Source organism: Sus scrofa, chromosome 16, assembly GCF_054392235.1.
Source record: "Sus scrofa isolate SSC_HxYL_T2T_F1_AM1 chromosome 16, Sscrofa_HxYL_maternal_Yorkshire_Landrace_v2.0, whole genome shotgun sequence".
Taxonomy (NCBI): Eukaryota; Metazoa; Chordata; class Mammalia; order Artiodactyla; family Suidae; genus Sus; species Sus scrofa.
The window spans coordinates 44410498-44432891 of NC_139398.1; the positions used below are offsets into that span (position 1 = coordinate 44410498).

General features: G+C 40.6%; 2 protein-coding genes across 6 annotated transcripts in view; one reads left to right on the plus strand and one right to left on the minus strand.

The window, feature by feature from the left end:
* Positions 1 to 14908, plus strand: part of ITGA2 (integrin subunit alpha 2) — a 97915-nt gene extending 83007 nt beyond the window's left edge. The window contains 7 exon segments of the mRNA NM_001244272.2: positions 2227 to 2329; positions 4501 to 4611; positions 5561 to 5665; positions 7936 to 8049; positions 12235 to 12324; positions 13535 to 13651; positions 14374 to 14908. Coding sequence (NP_001231201.2) covers positions 2227 to 2329; positions 4501 to 4611; positions 5561 to 5665; positions 7936 to 8049; positions 12235 to 12324; positions 13535 to 13651; positions 14374 to 14454 — 721 coding nt within the window. The 3' untranslated portion in view covers positions 14455 to 14908.
* MOCS2 (molybdenum cofactor synthesis 2) overlaps positions 1 to 22394 on the minus strand; it is a 46860-nt gene that overhangs the window by 3818 nt on the left and 20648 nt on the right. The window contains exon 9 of one of the 5 annotated variants that reach the window (XM_085001548.1): positions 17777 to 18432. The exons of 1 other annotated variant lie outside the window; for it this stretch is intronic. The gene's annotated coding sequence lies outside the window, so the exon portion shown is untranslated. Of the gene's footprint in view, positions 1 to 17776; positions 20859 to 22394 lie in introns of those variants that run through there. 3 more of the 5 variants (XM_085001547.1, XM_085001545.1, XM_085001546.1) reach the window with 3 other exon arrangements.

The following is a 22394-nucleotide window of genomic DNA, read 5'->3' on the forward strand; positions in this document are numbered from 1 at the left end:
ATTCTTATTCTAAATGCTTTTTATTAATAGAGCCTTTTTATGATTCCACTCTTCCACCATGACCAAGTCTTTCAGATATTTTAACATGAAATAGGTATAATACTGAAGTGGGACTTCAATTTTGCTAACATCTTAGCTATGTATTTTTGCAAGGGTAAATTGGATTCTCAATCATTTTGATGTTTTCTGAATGTATCATACAGTTAAAAATTAATATGGAGAATTATAAAGAGTAAAGCTAAAGGGAGTTCCTGTCATGGCTCAGCAGAAATGAATCTGACTAGCATCCATGAGGATGTAGGTTTGATCCCTGGTCTCCCTCAAAGGTTAGGGGATCCAGCGTTGCCATGAGCTGTGGCGTAGGTCACATGCGTGGCTTGGATCTGGTATTGCTGTGGCTGTGGCTGTGGTGTAGGCTGGTGGGTACAGCGCAGATTCAACCCCTAGCCTGAGAACCTCCATATGCCATGGATGCAGCCCCAAAAAGAGGGGGGAAAAAAAAGAATAAAGCTAATAAAGTGGCTCCTAATCCCATCCAAGTAATTTCTCTTGATTTTTTTTTTTTTAAAGAAAGACACTTAAATGTCCGTAGATGGAAAAGCCAAACATTACAGAAAGGTACACAATGAAAAATGAAATAAATCATCCCTCCCCACCTCCTCTGGTCACTTTGTACATGATTAACCTGACTGTTTTCAGAATATCGTCCAGATACAAGGTTTATTTATCTACCTGGATATATGCATCATATACACACACTTTATATAATTTTTTTGAAATAAGGTTACCCAATTATTGAGTGTATCCCTTGGCAACCATTTTGATAGTGTATAAACATGCAATTGTGCAAACAGGATGGGTGGAAATAGATGACAGTAGAATTATTTCTAAAACAGGATCCTCCTAAGTATAGCTAACTGCTATTAGAAACATATTGATCAACACAAGTAACTGAAAGAACACTTAAGTAAAAAATGGAAAGATGTTGGAACTCTTTAAAATGCAAAAGCAGAGCATATTAATCAATTTAAAAACTGGCCATACTTGAAGGCTCACACAAGGATTTTCTGGAAGGCAAAGGGAGTAATTCACGCAGATACAGCGAGGCTTTCTGTTTTAAGGTCTAGTCAGTTTTCCCATTTTCCACATAAGGCTGACAAATCATTGTTTCCTCTTAACCTTGACAAATACTACATCTGTTTAAGTCCCAGTGACATATTTTCCTTCTGAGAATTTGGGGAAAAAATTTTAAAGCATTAAAAAGAGAGAAAGGCAAGATTTTCGGTAAAGAAACCAGAAAACTGTATCTCAGAAAATGTCCTTTTTTTTTTTTTTTTTTTTTTTAGGAAATAGAGTCATTATCTTATAATTAGGATACATTGTCTAATGGGAATAAATATTGCTTCTCAGACTCCCACCCCTGCTCTTTGGCCCCGACCCCACAAAGAAGCTGCCCTGGTTGGAATCTAGCCTCAGATTCCCAGGAGTGAGTGAAGAGAGAGGAGTCCCCAGTTACATTCAGTCTGAGTGGTGCCATGGGGGTCCCTCTGGCTGGTCATCCCTGCACCTTGCAAACCCTGCTTGGTGGTCTCCAGCTGGGCCAGTGCCTCTAAGTTTGGTCTAATAAAACTCCTGGGTGAGCTGTCTTAAAGTTGGTCCTTATACTAGTGGTGGGAACAGACCAAAGCGTCAGAGTTGGTTTGGAACTAGGGAAGGATAGGGAGAAGGAATAATAAACAGCATGTATACCCTGTTTCACAGGGGCCCAGTGACAAATACTATAGGAGCTAATACCCAATACCCTATCGTATTTCAGCCATCATACCAAGTGGAAAACCCTCTGGCTTATAAATCCATTCATCCAATCAATAGGGATGAGGTGTCCACTATATTAACACAGCAGTCCATGTAACAGCAATCTTGAGAAGAGTTTCACGATAAGTTCTCAAGTAATACATGGGTACTTGTTTTAGAAATGACAACTGATGCACCTGTAACACAAAGAATCTCAGTAGAATGATGATGAAGGAATATGTTTTGAAAGGGACTTGTTTTAGTCTTAGAAATGTACACTGGACCAAAGGTCCACAACAAGCATTTGTTTTCATTTATTGTACTTACATGTAAATTCTTTTACTTAGAAGCTAGAAGATGTTTAAATAAGTATTAAGCCTCAAGAATAATAGCATAACTAAAATATTTGACTTTATGAACATCACTCAACAGGTTCACCAACATTAATTTTTATGAAGTCTCCTCGGATGGGAATATTCCTTCTACAGTGCACAGTTTTGAAGACATTGGTCCAAAATTCACTTTCTCCATTAAGGTTGGTAAGCCTGCTATAAGAATGGGAAATCAGGGGGAAGGGGAAGGAAAAAGTGAGGGCAGGAAAAGAAAAAGAAAGTAAAAAAGAAGTTGAAATAGACCAGGGGGTTCTCAAACTGGAGCACACATTAGAATCACCAGGAATCAGAGTTCCTATTGTGGCTCAGTGGAAACGAATCTGACTAGTACCCATGAGGATGTTGGTTCAATCTCTGGCCTCACTCAGTGGGCTAAGGATCCGGTGTTGCCATGAGCTGTGGTGTAGTTCACAGATGTGGCTTGGACCCTGTGTTGTTGTGGCTGTGGTGTAGGCCAGCCAGCAGCTGTAGCTCCAATTTGACCTCTAGCCTGGGAATTTCCATGTGCTGAGGGTGCAGCCCTAAAAAGCAAAAAAAAAAAAGAATCATCAGGAGTCATGTTAAAATATAGGTCACTGGCCTCCATCTCCAGTGTTTCCAGTTCAAAAGGTATCAGTATTGAATGGGCCTAACAATGCACATTTCTAACAAGTTCAAAGGTGATGCTGATGCTTGTGGCCCAGGTGCCATACTTTGAGAACTACTTTGAGACAAACCATTGATAAGTAAAAGCCTGGGCTTTGTGCAGAGTTATATGTCTGGGATAAGGTATAATTGATGTATTTTGAAAGCAAAGGTTGACCGTTAGTCAATAGAGCATTAATATAATGGTATTACTGTGGATAAAATCTCTGGAATATAATCTGCCAATTTATCCTTCAAAACCACTTCCAATTTGGGTCACCGTTTGTATACAAATATGTGTTTTGTACAGTCACGTTAAGAAGTGTATAAAAATATTTTAAAATCGATTTTTATTGGATATTAGTAATTAAATATTTTCAGTTATATAAGGAAAGTGAATTTATGAAAGAATGGCTACATTACATAAATTTTGGAAAATAGAAAGGAAAGAATTCCAACACCCTTAGTCATTACCATTTTGTTTTTGTACATTTCCTACTAGTCTTGTCATATGGATGCAAATCTTCAATTTGGTGATTTAAAAGGTCCTTAAAAGAGGATCTGGTGTTGCTGTGAGCTACGGTATAAGTCACAGACATGGCTCAGATCCCGCGTTGCTGTGCTGTTGTGTAGGCTAGCAGCTGCGGCTCCAATTTGACCCCTAGCCTGGGCACTTCCATATGCCTTAAGTGCAGCCCTAAAAAAGCCAAAAAAAGGGGGCCCTTAAAAGCATCTTGATTTGTGGAGTTCCCATCATGGCTCAGTGGTTAACGAATTCGACTAGGAACCATGAGGTTGCAGGTTCGATCCCTGGCCTTGCTCAGTGGGTTAAGGATCCAGCGTTGCTGTGATGTAGGTCACAGACACGGCTGGGCGGCTTGGATACTGCGTTGCTATGGCTCTGGTGTAGGCCGGCAGCTACAGCTCTTATTAGACCCCTAACCTGGGAACTTCCATATGCCACAGGAGTGGCCCTAGAAATGTTAAAAAGACAAAAAAAAAAAAAAAAAAAAAGCATCTTGATTTGTGATCCAGATATTGGAATTTATGAAAGGTGCATAGTATTTGGCATTACTTCTGTAATGAAACATTTAGTCAATTAACAGTAATAATAAAGTAATATTCATAGAGCAGGTAATAAGTATCAGCCTTTGTGTCAAGTGCTTTATGTGTGTTAACCCATTTAATTCCCAGATCAATGAAGTCGGTAGATTATTCCTATGAGTGTTCTTTAAAACGTTGAGTAGAGCATGCGCACTGGCCAGTTAGCACAGACTTCCCACCAGGGAGAACAGAGGCTGCACCCATGCATACCTAATGAGTTGCTGATTATCCTTATTTTACAAATGAGAAAACTGAAGCATAGACAGGTCAAGGACCTTGCCCAAGCCACACTGCTAGTTAGGGGCGGAATGGGACTTCATGTCCTGGCAGACCAAACTCACACATGGGAGGTGTTTTTAACCATCTCCTAAGTCACAAATTATTTACCAGTTAGAATTGTAGATGTTGAGATTTTTCAAAGAGGTAAACACAGGGATCCACAAAGAGTGACCATAAAGTCACAATTCACTTTCATACGGATTCAATCTTACACTTAACAGCTGCCCTTCTTCAACACTGAGGTTACGATCACTTTTCTTTGCAACATGTGTATGATGCAGTAACAGAATGTTTGCTTACCACATAGGTAACAACAGGAAGTGTTCCAGTAAGCATGGCATCTGTGAGCATCCACATCCCTCAATACACCAAGGGCAAGAACCCGCTGATGTACGTGACTGGGGTGCACACAGACCAGGTAAGGGCAGCTGAACTGCCTGTAAAATGTGCACCTTGGAAATACCCCCACGAGGTGGGGGTGATCATGCCTGGCATCTTATAGACAGGAAACTGAAAAGATAACCCCAATGTACCCTGAGCGCCAATTAACCAGCAATTAATTTCATATTAGAGGCAGGATGTTATGAGAAATGTCTGAGTCCAGGGATTTATGGGTGACAGAAATTATTATTAAAACCTCCTTCTGACCAGGTGAAGATCTGACTTGGACTCAGAGCCCTGTTTATAGAGAAGTTAGTTGGCTGGGAAGTGAGAGTTGAACCCACAGTGGGAGAGTAGTTGGTCTACATAGCTGCAATCAGTAGCTGGTCTACAAGCTGCCAGCCTGGACTTTTGCCCAGTAGTTGTCAACTTTGGTTGTTTATTTAATCACCTGGGTCATTTCTTAAATAAATGTGATGGCCAGGCCCCACCTCAGGCATTTAAATCAGAATCTCCAGAGCTAAGGCTCTAGTGCCAGTGTTTTTCTTTAAATCTCCACAGGTAGTTCTTCCATGCTCTAGCCAAACCCCTTGACATTGGCTCAGGCCTAGTCTCGCACTTAGCTAATGCTACAGCAGTGTTATTTCTGCGGTGTTCATGGGTGAGTACAAGAAAGCAAAATCCTAAACTGTTCCACAGAAAAGAACCGTGGTTGAAATCAGTGTCTGTTGTTATTGCAAATTTGTCTCATCACGTATGGGCTGTAAGAACCAGGGCCATGCCATCAAGACCAGTCAGGAGGATTTGGATACTTCAGAACTCACATTAGTGGTCATCAGAAGAAGTGTGGTCAGGTCAGCACAGCGAAGGGAATCCTGGGAGCCCTTTCCTGCCCTGACACATGACAACAGGATTTCCTAATGGGTTGAAAGGACCATCATAAACCATTTTGCTTCCTAAGACTAATTTGATGTCCTTCTTTGTAGGTCGGTGACATCAGTTGCAATGCTGAAATAAATCCACTGAAAATAGGACAAACATCTTCTTCTCTGTCTTTCAAGAGTGAAAATTTCCGGCACATAAAAGAATTGGTAAGGATAGGTTAATGGGGTGAAAATTTCCTTTGGTGATTCATTATTTGTTTTACCTGGACATCAAGGCACTTCTTTCTTCCTGCCATGTCTTAGAACTTTCTGTGCCTTTCTTTGACTTTGATAGCCTCTGTGAATCAAGATATGGAAAATAATGTGCATATTTAGGCTACTGGAATTATTACTCACACCATTATTATAAAATACCAGATTTCTGGAGTTTCCGTTGTGGCTCAGCAGTTAATGAACCTGACTAGCATCTATGAGGATGCAGGTTTGATCCCTGGCCTCGGTCAGTGGCTTAAGGATCCAGCGTTGCCGTGAGCTGTGGTGTAGGTCACAGACATGGCTCGGATCCCTCATTGCTGTGGCTGTGGTGGAGGCCGGCAGCTACAGCTCTGATTGGATCCCTGGCCTGGGAACCTCCATATGCTGTGGGTGCAGCCCTAAAAAGACAAAAAGACCGAACAAACAAAAAAAAAACCCAACCTAAAAACCCCCCAAAAAGCAGATCATGAAGGCAAGAGTTTTCCACGTCAAACTGGTTTTGTGTCATACTTGTTGGAAACATTGCAAAGAGCTGACTGAGCATGTGTGTGGGGATCAATATTTTGTCATCTCCTCCAGAGCTATGCCCCTTTCTTTGAGGAGATTTGTCCGGCGTCTACCATCATGCTTGGCACATATTAAGTATTTAAATAAGCAAACAGTGAAACCTAAACTAACCACAGTTCTCCCCTACGACCAACACTGAAATTCTTCTGCTTTCCCTTTACTGCAGATTGTTTTATGTCATCATGGATGGGAAAATAGGAAAACAGGAAAATGGAAGTTTCTTTTTAAGGAAATTTATGGTGTTATTACAGTATAAATGTGGTTTAAACCTAAATGCAAATACATGAAAATGCCCAGAAGAAACTCATCTCAGGATATGCCAAAATATTGTACCTCTCAGCATTTTTATTTCTGTGAAAATGTTTTGATTTTGTAAAAATGGCAACTTCTGTGCCCAATATAAAACAAATATAACATAAAAAGCTACAAAGAAAGTGCTCCACAAATCTAACAGCTGACCACTCTTAATGTTTAATGAGCATACCCCTCTAATCATTAATCCATGTATACAGCTGCATAAATGGACCATGCTACCTTTTTTTAAAAATGGTCATAGTTTTTTATTTTTATTTTTAGGGCCATACCCATGGTATATGGAGGTTCCCAAGCTAGTGGTCTAATCGGAGCTCTAGCTGCTGGCCTATTCCACAGCCACAGCAATGCCAGATCCGAGGTGCATCTGCAATTCGCACCACAGCTCATGGCAACAGCAGATCCTAACCCACTGAGTGAGGCCAGGGATCGAACCTGTATCCTCATATATACTCATCAGATTGATTCCGTTGAGCCACAAAGGCAACTCCATAGTTTTTTAAATAGACTTTATTTTTTTAACAGTTTTATGTTCATAGCAAAACTGAGTTTTAAATACAGAAATTTCCCATATACCCCTTCCCCAAATCACTCACAGCCTCTCACACTATCAAAATACCCCCATATACCAGAGTGGTACATTTGTTTCAAGTGATGAACCTACACTGATACGTCATAATCCCCCAGAGTCTGTAGTTTACATTAGGTTCATTCTTGATGCACATTCTGGAGTCTGAACAAGGATATAACGTGGATCCACAACTGCTGTGTACGGAATAGCTTCACTACCCAGAAACTGCCCTGCACTCCACTCAGTTATCCCTCCGTCCCCACTCACCTTTGACAACCACTGATGCTTTTATAGACAACTTTTTTTTTTAATCCAAGGAAATGCATCTTTATCATTAGGTTATTGACTAAATTATATTACTTTGTGTATATGTATATTCCATAACTTGGTAAATTTTCTAGTAATGTACTAGTTTGTCAACTAGTACACTGTTGACAAACACAAATTATTTAATTGTTGGGTTGGTTTTTTAACCCTCAGCCATAGCACAATAAACAGGCTGGGTGTACTTCTCTCCACACATTTATGATCATCTCCTCAGGCCTTGCATACAGATGGGAAAAGGCGGGGGCAAAGGACATTTGTCCTTCTCTTATTTTGAGGCAGTGCCAAAAATCTTGAGAAGGGTTATGACTACTAATAGTTCATGAGACTGTCAGTTTCCCTAGATCTTTCCCAGTACCAGGTTTTACCTGTCTTTGTAAAATTTTAGCATTTATTTTTAAAGCCCATACTAACTCTCCTTCTTTCACCATTGACTCCAACGTGAAAGAACTGTAGAACTGCCGCGTGTAGTAACATCACCTGCTGGCTGAAAGACCTTCAAGTGAAAGGAGAATACTTCCTTAATGTGTCTACCAGAATTTGGAACGGGACTTTTGCAACAGTAAGTGTCAGCTTTATTTACTGGGCTTACCCCACAGCAAGGAAGCCTGAGGCTCCACTGTCAATAAGTTCCTACCCTTTGATAAAATTAGTCTTCTGGCTCATGTCAGCTGTGCCCAGTGACCCGGAACAATATTAACCTGGAAGGCTCTCCGATCCGATTGTGTCTCAGGATCACCTGAGGTGCTTGTACAGCATCTGCTTCTTTGACTCCAGGCCAACCTACTCTAGCAGACCTTCTGGAAATGGTGTCAGGACGCCCTCCGCCACTTGGCGTACAGTAGGCCACCTGCTTGGTCTTCCTCCTCATGCCCTTGACTTTCTGACCTCCTGGTCCCTCTCACACCCACATCAAAGTGTGTGATCGGTGCATCTCTACCTCATTCCCTGCACTCCCAGCTAATGGACTCATTTCACAGCACCTGGTAGATGAAATCTAACCTAAGGATCTATCCTCCTATGTTAGAGCCAGGGAGCCACTCTGTTCTCCTGTTCTGACCTTTCGTGCTTACAAGTCATTTCAATCTCATGAAAAGTTTGAAGAAAATGTTAAAACAGTGTCAAGAGTATTTTTCCAGTTGGGTGGTGTGACTTTGCAGCAGTGGTATCTGCTCTCAGCAGAGATTTTGGTAGCCAGAATTTTAATCTGGCAGAGAAAAGTGCAAGGACAGACAGAACTCCTTAAATCTGACTACGTAAGTGGTGACCTGTTCATTTTATTAACACTGGCTCTGCCTGAGGTGGCAAAATAGAAATCAGTCTGAAACTTCCAGGGGGGGCCTTGTGGCTTTTCAGTGATTTGTTCGTTTTTGTTTTTTTTTTTTTTTGAACAGTCAGTTCTCAGGGCACTTAGCAACCATACTCTCTTCCCTATTGTTCTAACCACTTCTTGACCTCTAACCCCATTCCCTGCTATGTAACATTAGAGAACTCGGCTCCCTCCCAACTTGTCCCCAGAACGAAAATATAAGCAATATTCTTGGATAAAGACATAATAGAAAGGCTCTGTAGAAGGCAGGGGAAAAACTAGAGAAGTGGAAGAGTGAGGAGTTAAGTTTCCTACTGGCTTGCTTGCTTTTATGGTGTTTTCTTGTTAGTCACATTTGCTTTCAGCCTTCAGGCCACCTCAAAATCTTATAAGATGTGAAGCAGGCAGTTATACCATCATCCCAGCTGCTGCCATTTGGTGCCCAGTCTCACCAGTTGGTTCTTGGCTCCTTGGATTTGAGGAACAAATGTTTTCATAGTTACCTCTGCCAGCTGGGAAGGAAAACTGACTGTTGCAAATCAAAAGGCAATCAAGCTAGCTCTGTAAAAAGCATTTGGCTTTTCTAGAGTTTGTTTAAAGCAATATCATTTTAACTCTAAGACTTTTTAAAGCACCTTCCCCAAGGTTTTCAAAAGCAGCAGTTTCATTTCTGGGGGCAAAATTCTGAACAAGTGTTATCATTTATGCATTTGCAACATGGTCATGATAGTTAAGCTGAAAAACACCCATGAGAGTTACTGTGTATCAAGTCCTACATGTCTTCCTCCTTCAGGAAAGGTCAAATCTTTACCTCCACCTTGTTTCAGCTATTTCAACAGCCAAGTGGATGTTCTCAGGCCACCGAGGAGATCCAGTCTAAAACATGAATCCTATTTCCTGTATTAGAGCCCATTAATATACTGCCTTTTACCCTTTTTCTGAGGCAGTGTAAGTCATCATTTCATGTAATTTCATCACAAAGTGATTGCTCAAGCCTCCAGATCAATAGCATTGTTGGCTGCCATTTGTAAGGAAGAGGTTTGTTGAATGCTAGCAGGTGTGTGACTTCACTCTCCCAGGTATGCATGGTGTACTACCACTGCCTGTTAATCCCACAAGTTACCATGTACCTGTGCAAAGGGCCAGGCTAAGCAGGAGAGACGTATCAGTGGTGTGAGGAAATTCTTCCATCTTTAGTCTACAGGGACTATGAATTGAGCATTCGCTTAGCTGTGACTCCTTTTTTTTTTTTTTTTTTTACTTCTTTAATGTTCCCCAAATAATACATATTTAAGACCAGTGATCAGGGTTAACTTCTGACGTAATCTTGCATGTTGAGAAAATTAAGACTAATCAAAGACTGAGCCAGTGGAAAGGAAATGAACTGCTCACTTTTTGGATATGCATTCTTTCTGGCTCCCAGATAGAGTTTAGCAAGTTCCCTCATGGAGTATATTGAATTATGTGCCCAAGTAACCAGAAAAATGAAATCCTAGTACCCAGAGCATGTGAAGGCAGCTGTCAAATCTGGGCATTGCTTTCTATTTCAAAATAAGCATCAGTCTCAATATTTGATTATAGAGAAAACAATATACACATCAATAATATATCCAATGGAAAATAATTATTTTTTGTAACAATTTAGGAATGCATATAAAATTATTTAATGGTAGGAGGTTACTAATAACATCAGTGTAAGATATATATCCTTCCTATATGCCTGCCCCAAATCCCAGTGTTTTTTTTAATAGATATGCTTAGATTAGGAAATCTGAAATTATTACGTTATATATAGTGCTGACACAAGAGTTAGGGTCTCTGCACTGACATGCGTGGTCCTTAATTTTTCTTAAATTTTGGAAATATGGTTGATTTACAGTATTATAATTTCTGCTGTACAACAAAGTGATTCAGTTATACATATATGCACATCCATTCTTCTTCAGATTCTTCTCCCATGCATGGTCCTTAAACAGTATTTTACACATGTGTACCCCCAAAATCTTCCTTTTTAATCCAATTTTCCATTCCATATAGTGACTTATTCAGGCTTTCAATTTTCCCTCATGTCACAAACTTCACTAAGTTTTTAAAAATCTAAAGTATGATCTTTCCCAATTAAAAACTTCGTTATTTTGGAGTTCCCGTCGTGGCACAGTGGTTAACGAATCCGACTAGGAACCATGAGGTTGCGGGTTGGATCCCTGCCCTTGCTCAGTGGGTTAACGATCCGGCGTTGCAGACGCGGCTCGGATCACGCGTTGCTGTGGCTCTGGCGTAGGCCGGTGGCTACAGCTCTGGCGTAGGCCGGTGGCTACAGCTAGGTTCCCTAGCCTGGGAACCTCCATATGCCGTGGGAGCGGCTCCAAAGAAATAGCAAAAAGACAAAAAAAAAAAAAACTTCGTTATTTTGTAGATAGGTTCATTTGTGCCATATTTTAGATTCCACATATAAGTGGTATCTTATGGTATTTGTCCTTCTCTGCCTGACTTATAACCTCCAGTTGCATCCATGTTGCTGTGAATAAGCTAGAAACAGATTCACAGACATGGAGAACAGAACTGTGGGTACCATGGGGGAGGGACTGGGAGTTTGGGGTTAGTAGATACGAACTATTACATTTAGAATGGATAAATAATAAGGTCCTACTGTATAGCACCGGGAACTATATCCAACCTCCTGGGATAGATCATGATGGAAAATAATATTAAAAATGGGGGTGTGTGTGTATATGTGTATGTATGTATGTGTATATATATATATATGACCAAGTCACTTTTCTGTACAGCAAAAATTGGTTTTTTTGTTTTTGGGGATTTCTTTTTTGCTTCTCTAGGGCCGCACCTGTGGCATATGGAGGTTCCCAGGCTAGGGGTCCAATCGGAGTTCCAGCTGCTGGCCTATATCACAGCCACAGTAACACCAGATGAGCTGCGGCTGCAACCTACACCACAGCTCACGGCAACGCTGGATCCTTAACCCACTGAGCAAGGGCAGGGATCAAACCCACAACCTCATGGTTCCTAGTCAGATTTGTGTTTCTGCTGTGCCATGACAGGAACTCCTGGTACAACACTGTAAATCAACTATACTTTAATAAAAGAATTTTTTAAAAATTTAGAACTTCATTTCTAAACCCTTGTTTTCAAGTTAGAATCACCTGGAGAGAGGTCTTAAGCTGCTGATATCTAGCCCCCCACCTCCCAGAGACTCAGTTTAATTTGCGGTAGCAGGGCCTGGTCACCCACACAGTTTTAAGTTTCTCAGGTACTTTTCAGGTGTGGTCCCGTCACATCAGTGATTTAAGCACAAAAAGATGCTTGAGTCTTCAGAGCTGGTATTTGTTCTTGTCACTTTCCACAAGGAAATAATGAACGTGCTGGTTTTATGCATTAATGTCTGCTAGGATAAAATATATTATTTTTCTTATGTTGCAGTCGACTTTCCAGACAGTACAGCTGACAGCAGCTGCAGAAATCGACACCTATAACCCTCAGATATATGTGATCGAAGAAAACACTGTCATGGTGAGTGCATCACATCCCTTCCTATGGGTGCTGGAGTCCAGAACAGGCATTCCACTTCTGACAAGTGAGAATGCTCATTGTTCTCACACATATGTATATACAAGTTTCTTACTGAAATTCTACAAGTCTAGTGTTGATCAGGTCAGCTTTTGGTCCAGGGTGTTTTCTACTCAAAAACAAAAAGCAAAAATACCCGGTGGTATCCTTGCCCTCCTCCTTGCCCACACACTGGCAGAGCTGCATCAGAAGTGATGACCTGATGGAGGGCACAACAGAAGGGGCTCCATCTTGCTGTGGCTCCCTTCTCCCTCCTCTGGGCCTGGCCTGCACCACCAGCTGCTCCTTTTCTGCTCATGCTTACACAAAGCAGTCTCGATCCGAGGCCGTGAAATCTAAGTCCTGCTCATTTGAATCATACATAGTGTTTTAGAGTATTTAAAAAGAAGTGCTGAAGTATGCTTTAATAAACAAGGCATGTATTAGAAGGCTTTTTTCTTCCAGTAGCACTCCTTACAACTATACACTGACACTGTGAAACATCCATTCATTAGATCTTTAGTCTAGAAAACTATAAATGCTTCTCTTGATTAAAAAAGAAAAAAAAAAGAAAAAAAGGTTTGGCAAAGAAACATACATTCACAGAAAACAAAGGCTCACTGTTCCAAGAGCTGGCACAAGATAGCTTTCCTTTGCACTGGAACTCTGGTTAGAATACGCCATATTTAGATAGAGTGGGATTTCCATGCTCAGCTAATCCCCTGGCAGAGTCCTGAGCATTTCCCTCCTGATGCTTTTGTTAGGAATTGGAAACCAATTCAAGACTCTGCCCCCAAGGCCGGCTTGGTGGCTGGCATCAATCCACTGCTGCAGCCTATGGACTTGGTTAAAAAGCCAATGGCCTTGTGAACTCTGGACCTCGTTCAATGACTGAGTGGAGCTCACAGCACCGCTGTGTCAGCTAAAATGACTCCACATAGAGGATGCTTTCCTGCTTCTGGTTTAGGATCTGAGAATCAGTGAAGGCCCACACCCTCCCTTCAGAGGCTGGGGTGTGGAAAGTCAGAAAGGGAGCCAAAGGAAACATGGACTTAAAAATCAAAGTGCTATAAATTTAGCCTGGGGGGAGGGGAGTACTAAAAATATTTAAAAAGTACATTTCAGGAAAATGAGGTGTTGAGATAACACAATTGTTTTGTATATACACTTGCAGATTCCCATTACAATAATGAAACCCCATGAGAAAGCTGAAGTACCAACTGGAGTTATAATAGGAAGTGTAATTGCTGGAATCCTTTTGCTATTAGCTTTGGTTGCAGTTTTATGGAAGGTAAGAAATGTTTCATATTTAAAAATAGAGGTCCTAAAGATAGGCCTTGACTTTCCCCATCACACAGCAACTCTTAAGTTTTATATGGTACTTCCTCCTCCATTATAAGAAAAAAAGAGGAGTTCCCATCCTGGCACGCAGTGTCTAACGAATCCAACTAGGAACCATGAGGTTGCGGGTTTGATTCCTGGCCTTGCTCAGTGGGTTAAGGATCCAGTGTTGCCGTGAGCTGCGGTGTAGATTGCAGACACAGCTTGGGTCCCGCGTTGCTGTGGCTCTGGCATAGGCCAGCGGCTACAGCTCCGATTTGACCCCTAGCCTGGGAACCTCCATATGCCACTGAAGTGGTCCAAAAAATGGCAAAAAGAAAAAAAGAATTGTCAAATTTATTTGCAAGTTCTCACTCATGTTCTTGAAAACAATCAGAAAGGATTTTATCTCTTTGTTCTGGATCCCTTTTTTCCAACTTGCCTTTCATCCGGGAAGGTTTTATTCAGCTGCAAATAAGTGCACCCTGAAAAATTTACCTGGTGCAAGTCATTTCAACTCTGGGTATTCATCTCCTCGCTGAAGGGCTGATGCCAGGTTAGCACTTTGCACACTGGCTTCTCCAGAGCCCCCCAGTTTCCAGTGGATGCTTTAGAAGCAGCACTAGCAAGGGGGTGCTGGACCAAAACAAAATCAGCTAGAAGTGGTAACAATTTTACATCATCCTTTTACAGCTCGGATTCTTCAAAAGAAAATATGAAAAAATGACCAAAAATCCAGATGAAATTGATGAGACCACAGAACTCAACAGCTGAATCACCCAGCAGTTCCCACTGGCAGAGGAAGTAGCAGCATCACAGCCAGGGTTTACTGTTCTCATGAATGGGTTGTTTAAAAACCGCAGTGTAATTTTTAATGTAACAGGTAAACTAGCCTGATATTTTATTTTTAAAAAACTGCAGGTCAGTTTGGAAAGAAATTGGGGGTGCGGTGGGGGGGTTGGGAGGGTAGGTGTCTAAAGACTCAAGGACTTATTTTATATTCGGGTTCGGGGGGAGTGATCTTTCTGCTGGCTGGTCCGGAGTTTACATTATAATGTACATTGTAGCAGAAATACAAAATGCTTCCAAACAGGAGAAGTCTTAAAGAAAACTATAACCTTTCTGAGATTTTAGGGGTGGTGGTGGGGAACCATTTAAAATGATTGTTTTTAAACAATGAAAGTGAAGTAGAATCAATATATAATTAGGATATTAGTGCTGATGGGGAATAATAAAAAACCACTGGTCTTGAATTTCTGCTGCTCATCCAAAATTGCCATAGAAGGTATTTTCAGTGATAATTTGGTTTATAAACTAGGTACAATGTGCTGTTGTCAGCCCACACTTGCTTCTTCAGAGCCCCCTTTCCTTCCATGGTATTCTTATCCTAACGTGCTAGAATGACTGGTAGGAGCGCTCCTGCAGAGAAAAATCTCCATTTAAGGGGAAGGGGGGCGTTTAGAGGCCAAAGCACAAACTTTTGTTTCTAGTCTGTAACAACATTTATGGCATGATCCTGTCCGCTGCCAGTGGCCCTGCCTGGAAGGAAGAAGAAATTTCCTTTTTCCTTCAGGACACACAATGGCTGACTTGAATGGCTGGCTGGCAAGGACCTTCTGCATTTTTGAGAGATGAGTAGTTTCTTTGGAATCCTTCACCGAATCTCTCTTCCACCTCCTGATGCCCCCATATTCTTGAAGGCTGCTGCTGCCCCCCTTCCTCTCCAGGAGTGCAGAGTTATCCACCCTCCTGGAACCCCTTGTCTAAATCCTTCATTCCCAGGGCAGCTGCTCTTCTCCAGATGTGAGAAGGATGCCATCTGTTTAACTTCCACACTTGCCTGAATTACTGTATAATCCCCTTAACTTCAGAGAGCTACTTTCATTTGTTGCTAAATATGTAAGAAAAATAAGTCCAAGTGAACTTCTAATTGCTGAGACTTCCGACAGCATAAACAAGGTAAAACATCTCAGGAATTTTTCAAGACGCTACAAGGAGACATCAAAAGCCATCAAATTAGCACAGGCACCCGCTCTACTTGTCTGTTTCTGGAGGCCTTAAACTTCCAGAAGAAAGACCTTCCCCTGGAGTTTGCTCACCAGGTGTAGAGTCTCAGGCCCCAGATCCTGAGAGTCAGGTTTAGTTGGGGTGGAATGAGGTCGTGTGACCCATATTTTAACAAGTGTCCCCAGTCCTTGTGATGTAAATGGGCCACCACGAGGAACACCACTTAGTTGCACCTTCTTTTCTCTACTTCTGAGCCCACACGATCTCTAGGAGAGAGTCGGGGGGAAAGGGCACAGGCGAAGGCTGTGGGGACTTTTATGTCAGGAAGTACATACTGAAAGCTCTGGACAAGTCACTCAGACTCTAAACTTCAGTGTCCTCATTACGAAATGAGGAGACTGGGCTGGAGCTTAGCAGTGACGCTTTTAAATTTAAAAACCCACAATCTGGGTTTCTTATAAGACAAATAGACAATCCTCCAAGAATCTGACTCAAAGAGAAGTCAGAGGGAAACAGGAATCAGCTCATGCATGCGCCTGGCCTCCATGACCAGGTAGGCCTGTCTGTACACTTCCGTGATTTATTTGTATTTGACAAAACAAAGGGATTAAAAAAAAATTAGACATAAAATATCACGGGTTTATAGCAAAAACAGCATGGTACTTTCTAGTTACACTGCTAGAGCCCAATTCTTATAACAGCCGTGTGGGTTCAAACACTGTTTCATTCCAAGGATAATTACTTTTTTAAAAAGAGTGGAGGAGAAACTGGTCCTTAAATTGATACAGACTATTTAATAAACTGAGTCACTGCTGTATATATCTATATACTAGTTCAGTGTAACATACTACGAGTTATACATGTCATCCTGTTAGGTTACTCTGCCTCACCATCCTTAAACTAAGCTAAACTGAGGTCACATACACACAGCGAGCTTGTGAGCTCTGGCAAGCCTTGTGCCTTAGATAATCCTCCTTGACGGTACTGTTGCCATGAAGAAGCTGGATTACTACAGACTGAAAAATGGCCACTTGTCTCTGTACCGTTTACCACACTGAGGAAGGGTTTCTCATCTTTGACACTACTGACATTTGGGGCCAGGTAATTTTTTTCAGGGGACTGTCCTGTGCATTGTAGGATGTTTAGCAGCCTCCCTGGCCTCTCTACCACCAACCAGAAGCAACCTCTCCCCCTAGTTGTGACCGTGTCTCCAGACAATGTGTAACACCTCCTAGGAGGCAAAATCATTCTGACTGAGAACCGCTGCACTAAGAGCAAGTGGCCTGAGTATACAGCATTGTCAGATCACAGATTTGAGGCAGAGACTCTAGCGAGGAGTATTTCTCCAGCACTTTTTAAGCAAAGACTAAGTATTCATCCCAGAAATTAAAGAATTGTTTGAAAGACATAGCTAACTATTCGTATTCAGCCATACTTTTGTTTTAAAAGTGAGGAAATATGGGGCTTAAATGATGCCATCTTACAGTTTCCATTTCATAAATGGTATATAGACAATATTCATAGAATGTGATAAAAATTGAGTTGCTTCATGCATGGTTGCCACACGAGCCTTATGACATAATAACATAGCAAAACAGAAGAAACTGTATCAAGATTTGAAATTGTTCATTGTTCATTTTAGCAGCAAAATGAGAACTGGACAGATTCCTAGCTGCCTATGTTATTTATATAAAGTAGTAAAAGTTATTAACTGTGAAAAATAAAACCAATTTATCATAATCACACAAGTGATTATACTAAAAGTTATTATAAAAGGTATAATTTTATAATGTAATTTATTATACACAACTATAACTTAATTTATGAAAACTAATGAATTAGGACACCATTATATAAACCATTAAACAGGATTTCTCAAACTGAGCTCCCTGGTCCATCTTTAATCTTTCTACTTGCACACAAAAAATAATTATATACACAACTTTTTAGGACTGTGCCCTCATTAACGCATACTCATTTTAATCAATCCAAAGACTAGCTAGCGGTAAGAAGTATACATGGGGGTAAAATTTGAAATAAAAATGTTAACTATTTCTCAACCTTAAAGAATGAAAATGTAGCCATTATGTAAATATAAATAGATGGTTTCATATGTACCTGATTTATTTTGGCAGATAAGGTCAAACTGTATATATTGCACAACTATGTTAAAATTGTATATTTTTTAAAGACATTGTCTTAGTTTCCTTCATACATAATGTGTAAAAATTTAAGATGTGATAAGTATATTTGTTTTTTTGGGATTAACTGGTTTTTGTCTTTTTTCTTTCCGCCGAAAATATAAAAATGCACGCAGGTTTGTACATCGAGTTTCACAATTCATTTGATTTCCGAGAAATAAAAATCAAATTGGAGCAGCAATCAACAAACTAAATTAGCTTTTCTCCTATTAAAGTATGAGAATCAAAGTATTATTTAATTGTAAACCACTCTTTACATACCACATTACTGAATATCATTACTCATTTTGAAAATAAAGCTATTTACTTTGGAATTTGAATTTTCTGACTTATTTCACTGTACTTATGTACTCACTGTGCTTCAGAACACACTCAAGACTCAGTAGAGAAGAGGGAGGATGTGTCTAACCTTTTACATTAATAGCAGTGGTCACAAAGATGCTTTGCAGGAACCTTAGACTGCCTTCATAGTTTAGGGACTAGATGTAAAGCCTTGTTCCTCTTGATGTGGTCAACAGGTAGAAGGTGCTGCATCATCTGGATCCTATTATAAAACGTAGATCTCAGGTATCACACAGAACTGAATTCAAACTGGAACTTCAACAAGATGGCCAGATGATTCATATTAAAGTCTGAGATGCACATCTTAACCTCTAGACATAAATAAGTACTTGAAATAGAAGGAAAAAAATGGCCAAACTGCTGCAGCCTGCAAGAGCAGTCATCTGCATAGCTTTTCACAAAAAAAAATTTACTAGTAAGCAAGTAGGTTTACATATTCTTAAGGATTAAATATGCTGAAATGAATGTGCTGAAATTATAAAACAAGGTACATACCAGCTGTCATTGCATAGAAGATACATCAATGCAAAGGTTGTGCGGTTTGTGCTGCTTTTCCCACCCACACACCTTCCTCAGTTCTGGTGAACCATATCATAAGGGAAGCTTACTGCAGAACTACTATCAGTAGGTGTGTCTGGGGTGCTTTGTATGTTCATTTTTTTTATCAGGTTAGGAAGTGCTGCTAAAGACCTGTAACAAGCTACCATTCTGTCCCAAACTGGAAAAAAGTCTTACATTTATACATTTTTAAAAAGTAATTCCTTTTGTTTATTCTACATTGCTTTTTAAAACTACACAGAACATTTTAAAAAATTCCTCATCCTAATATAACCTTTTAAACTAAGAACCAACTAAAGACTGGAAATCATCTTTTTCAAAAACAGGGACTGATTTCCATCTGAGGACCACACCAACCTAACTAAAAGAAAAAGGCTACTAACTGAACTGAACTTTTTGATTCTGTACAAAATAAAAGTAACCAACTAAAAAGCAAACTTAAATTGTTGTTACTATAGCCCTGGCTCTACTGCCCTCTGCTGGGTGAGCTGCCTAACTACACCACACAAATCACTACCCCCTTAAGAGAATGTCTAACTCTTGTGAATGTCATGGTCAGACACTGTGATGATGGAGACAAAAGCCCCTGGCCTCAAGAAGTTGACAGTATAGTTATGGAAATAAACTAATAGATGTAGTACATCAGGTAGTGAGTGGTAAGTGCCACAGCAAGATATAAAGCAGAGCAAGGGAACAGGATTCCAGTTTTAACTAGGGTAGTCAAAGAAGGGTCTCTGAGGAGGTAACACTGAATCAGGCAGGAAGTGAGGAAATAAAGCGAGGAAGCAGATTATGGAAACACCTGGAGCTGAGCATTCTAGACAAAGGGACAAGTAAGGGCCCCAAGGGAAATGCCGCCTACTGCCTGCCACACAGAGGAGGGAGCCTGAGCAAGAGCAATGAGGAGGGCAGGCAGGAGCCCGCTCAGTTGTAGGTGAGGATTCTGAGGTCCTAAGATGTGATTACCTATGAAAAGGTTCAAGCAAGATGATGAACTGACCCAAGTGGGATGTGAGAGGGGGACTGTCACCAGGCCACAGAAACAGTCCAAGAGAAATGGAGTGGTAGCTTAGGTGACAAATGCAGGAGTCGTATAAAGAAATGACTGAATTCAAGAGACACCCAGGAATTGTTTTCAAATTCTCTAATAGGTTCATTCAGGAATCTAAGGTCGCATGATCAAGACTCAAATTTCTGGCTTCCTAATCACTATTCTCAAAAGATACTGAAAATATATTGTGACTTGACATCTTTCCAAATGGCAAAATATCCACAAAATCACAAAATACTTCAATGAAGACCCTACTTAAACCCAGTGCAATGCAATAAAAACTGTCAGGGACATTCCATCCCAATTTTAGCATGACCCACACTGACTCTTTAACCTCTGTCTGGAGACTTAAAAGCATAATAGTCTGTGTTCCTTACTTAATGAAGACATGATTCTTTAAAAACATGTTTAGAGAGTGTTTTAGATTTTTAAAAAATATAATTATCATCAATGAAGATCCTCTAAAGAAATACCTGAGTAAAAAAACCTTAAATTCACACATAATCATACGAACATATGCAATAAACAAAAACCACATGAATGTGGGTACAAAGTCCTGGGACTATCTGGTGGACTAATACCTCATGATAACGTACTTTCATAGAATGTAACTGTACTCTTATCCAACTGCCAGCCGTTGTTCTCCAATGGGAATAGGATAAAGTTTGGTGGAGGGAGAGGGAAGCACTGACTCCAGAAAGGGTAAGGTTGAGACAAGCCAGGCAACCCCACATCAGTAAGGGAACAGCGGAACAGTTGGTGAGGGTTTGCCTGCCTTCCCAGGACTCTTCCGGCCCAATCTCTGGACAGGTTAAGGAATAAGCACCAAATCAGCAGGAGATTCCTTAGGTTTTGTAGGTCCCAGCCAAAGACAGGATGCAGGATCTTCTCATGGTATGTAAGGTTGGTGGACAAGGACCACTGCTGGATGTGCAGCACAGAAAAGGTAGTCAATATTTGTTGAATAAATGACTTCCTGAGGTAAAAAAATGTTTCACTAGGTGTAACAAATAATATTCCTAAAAAAACACAAAAAAACAATCTAATGAAAGTATGTCTTTGTTCCCAATATGTATAATGAAAATTTTATGATGTCAACTGCCCTAAATTATGCCGATATTTTATTACTCTAAAAATATTTAGGTCAGATAAAGATGGTGGAGTACAAAGACACGGCACTCACCTCCCCGCACAAACACATCAAAAATACATCTACATGTGGAACAATTCCCACAGAAAACTAACTGGAAACTGGCAGAACAACTCCTATACAACCGAGGCTGCAAGAAAGATATCCACATAACTTGGGGAGGATGGGAAAAGGGCATTATGTTGGGACCATCACCCTCAGAAGGGATCTGAAAGGAAGAGAAGGTCTGTAGGGGCGAATCCTCCCTGCAGGGTGTGCAGGTCAAGCCACAGACTGGGCCTCCCAGTCATGGGGTCCCACACCCGGTTGAAGACAAGCCCGGATGGTTGATGGGCCAACTGCTGGGGCAGACCAAAGGGCTGGGGCTAACATCCGAAATAGAGAACAGCTTATACACTGTGAAAAAACAACCTAATCACAAAATGGGCAGAAAACCCAAACAGATATTTTTTCAAAGAAAGGAAACAGCTGGCTAACAGCACATGTAAAGATGTTTCAACACCACTGAGTATTAGAGAAATGCAAGTCAAAACTACAATGAGGTTGTCACCTCACACCACTCAGAATGGCCATCATAAATGGATTAAGAAGATGTGGTATATGTATACAGTCAAATACTACTCAGCCATAAAAGAGAACAAAATAATGCCATTTGCAGCAATATGGATGGAACTAGAGACCTTCATACTAACTGAAGTAACTCAGAGAAAGACAAATACCATACGATATCACTTATATCTAGAATCTAATATATGGCACAAATAAAACTTTCCACAGAAAAGAAACTCGTGGACTTGGAGAAGAGACTTGTGGCTACCAAGGGGGAGGGGGAGGGAGTGGGGTGGACCGGGAATCTGGGGTTAATAGATGCAAACTATTACATTTGGAATGGATAAGCAATGAGATCCTGCTGCACAGCACTGGGAACTATATCTAGTCACTTGTGATGGAGCATGATGGAGTATAATGTGCAAAAAAAAGAATGTATATATTATGTGTGACTGGATCTCTTTGCTGTACAGTAGAAACCTGATAGAACATTGTAAACCAACTATAATGGAAAAAATAAAAATCATTAAAAATTAAAAAAAAAACAAAGAATGGCCATCATCAAAAAGACTACAAATAATAAATGCTGGAGAGGGTGTGGAGAAAAAAGAACCCTTCTACACTGCTGGTGGTAATGTAAACTGGTGCAGCCACTATGGAAAACAGTATGGAGGTTCCTTAAAAAACTAAAACCATTGACCCACAATTCTACTTCTGGGTATATATATATCAGGAAAACACAAAAACTGTAGTTCAAATAGATACATGCACCCCAAAGTTCATGGCATGACTATTTACAATAGTCAAGACATGGAAGCAACCCAAGTGCCCATCAACACACAAATGGCTTAAAAAG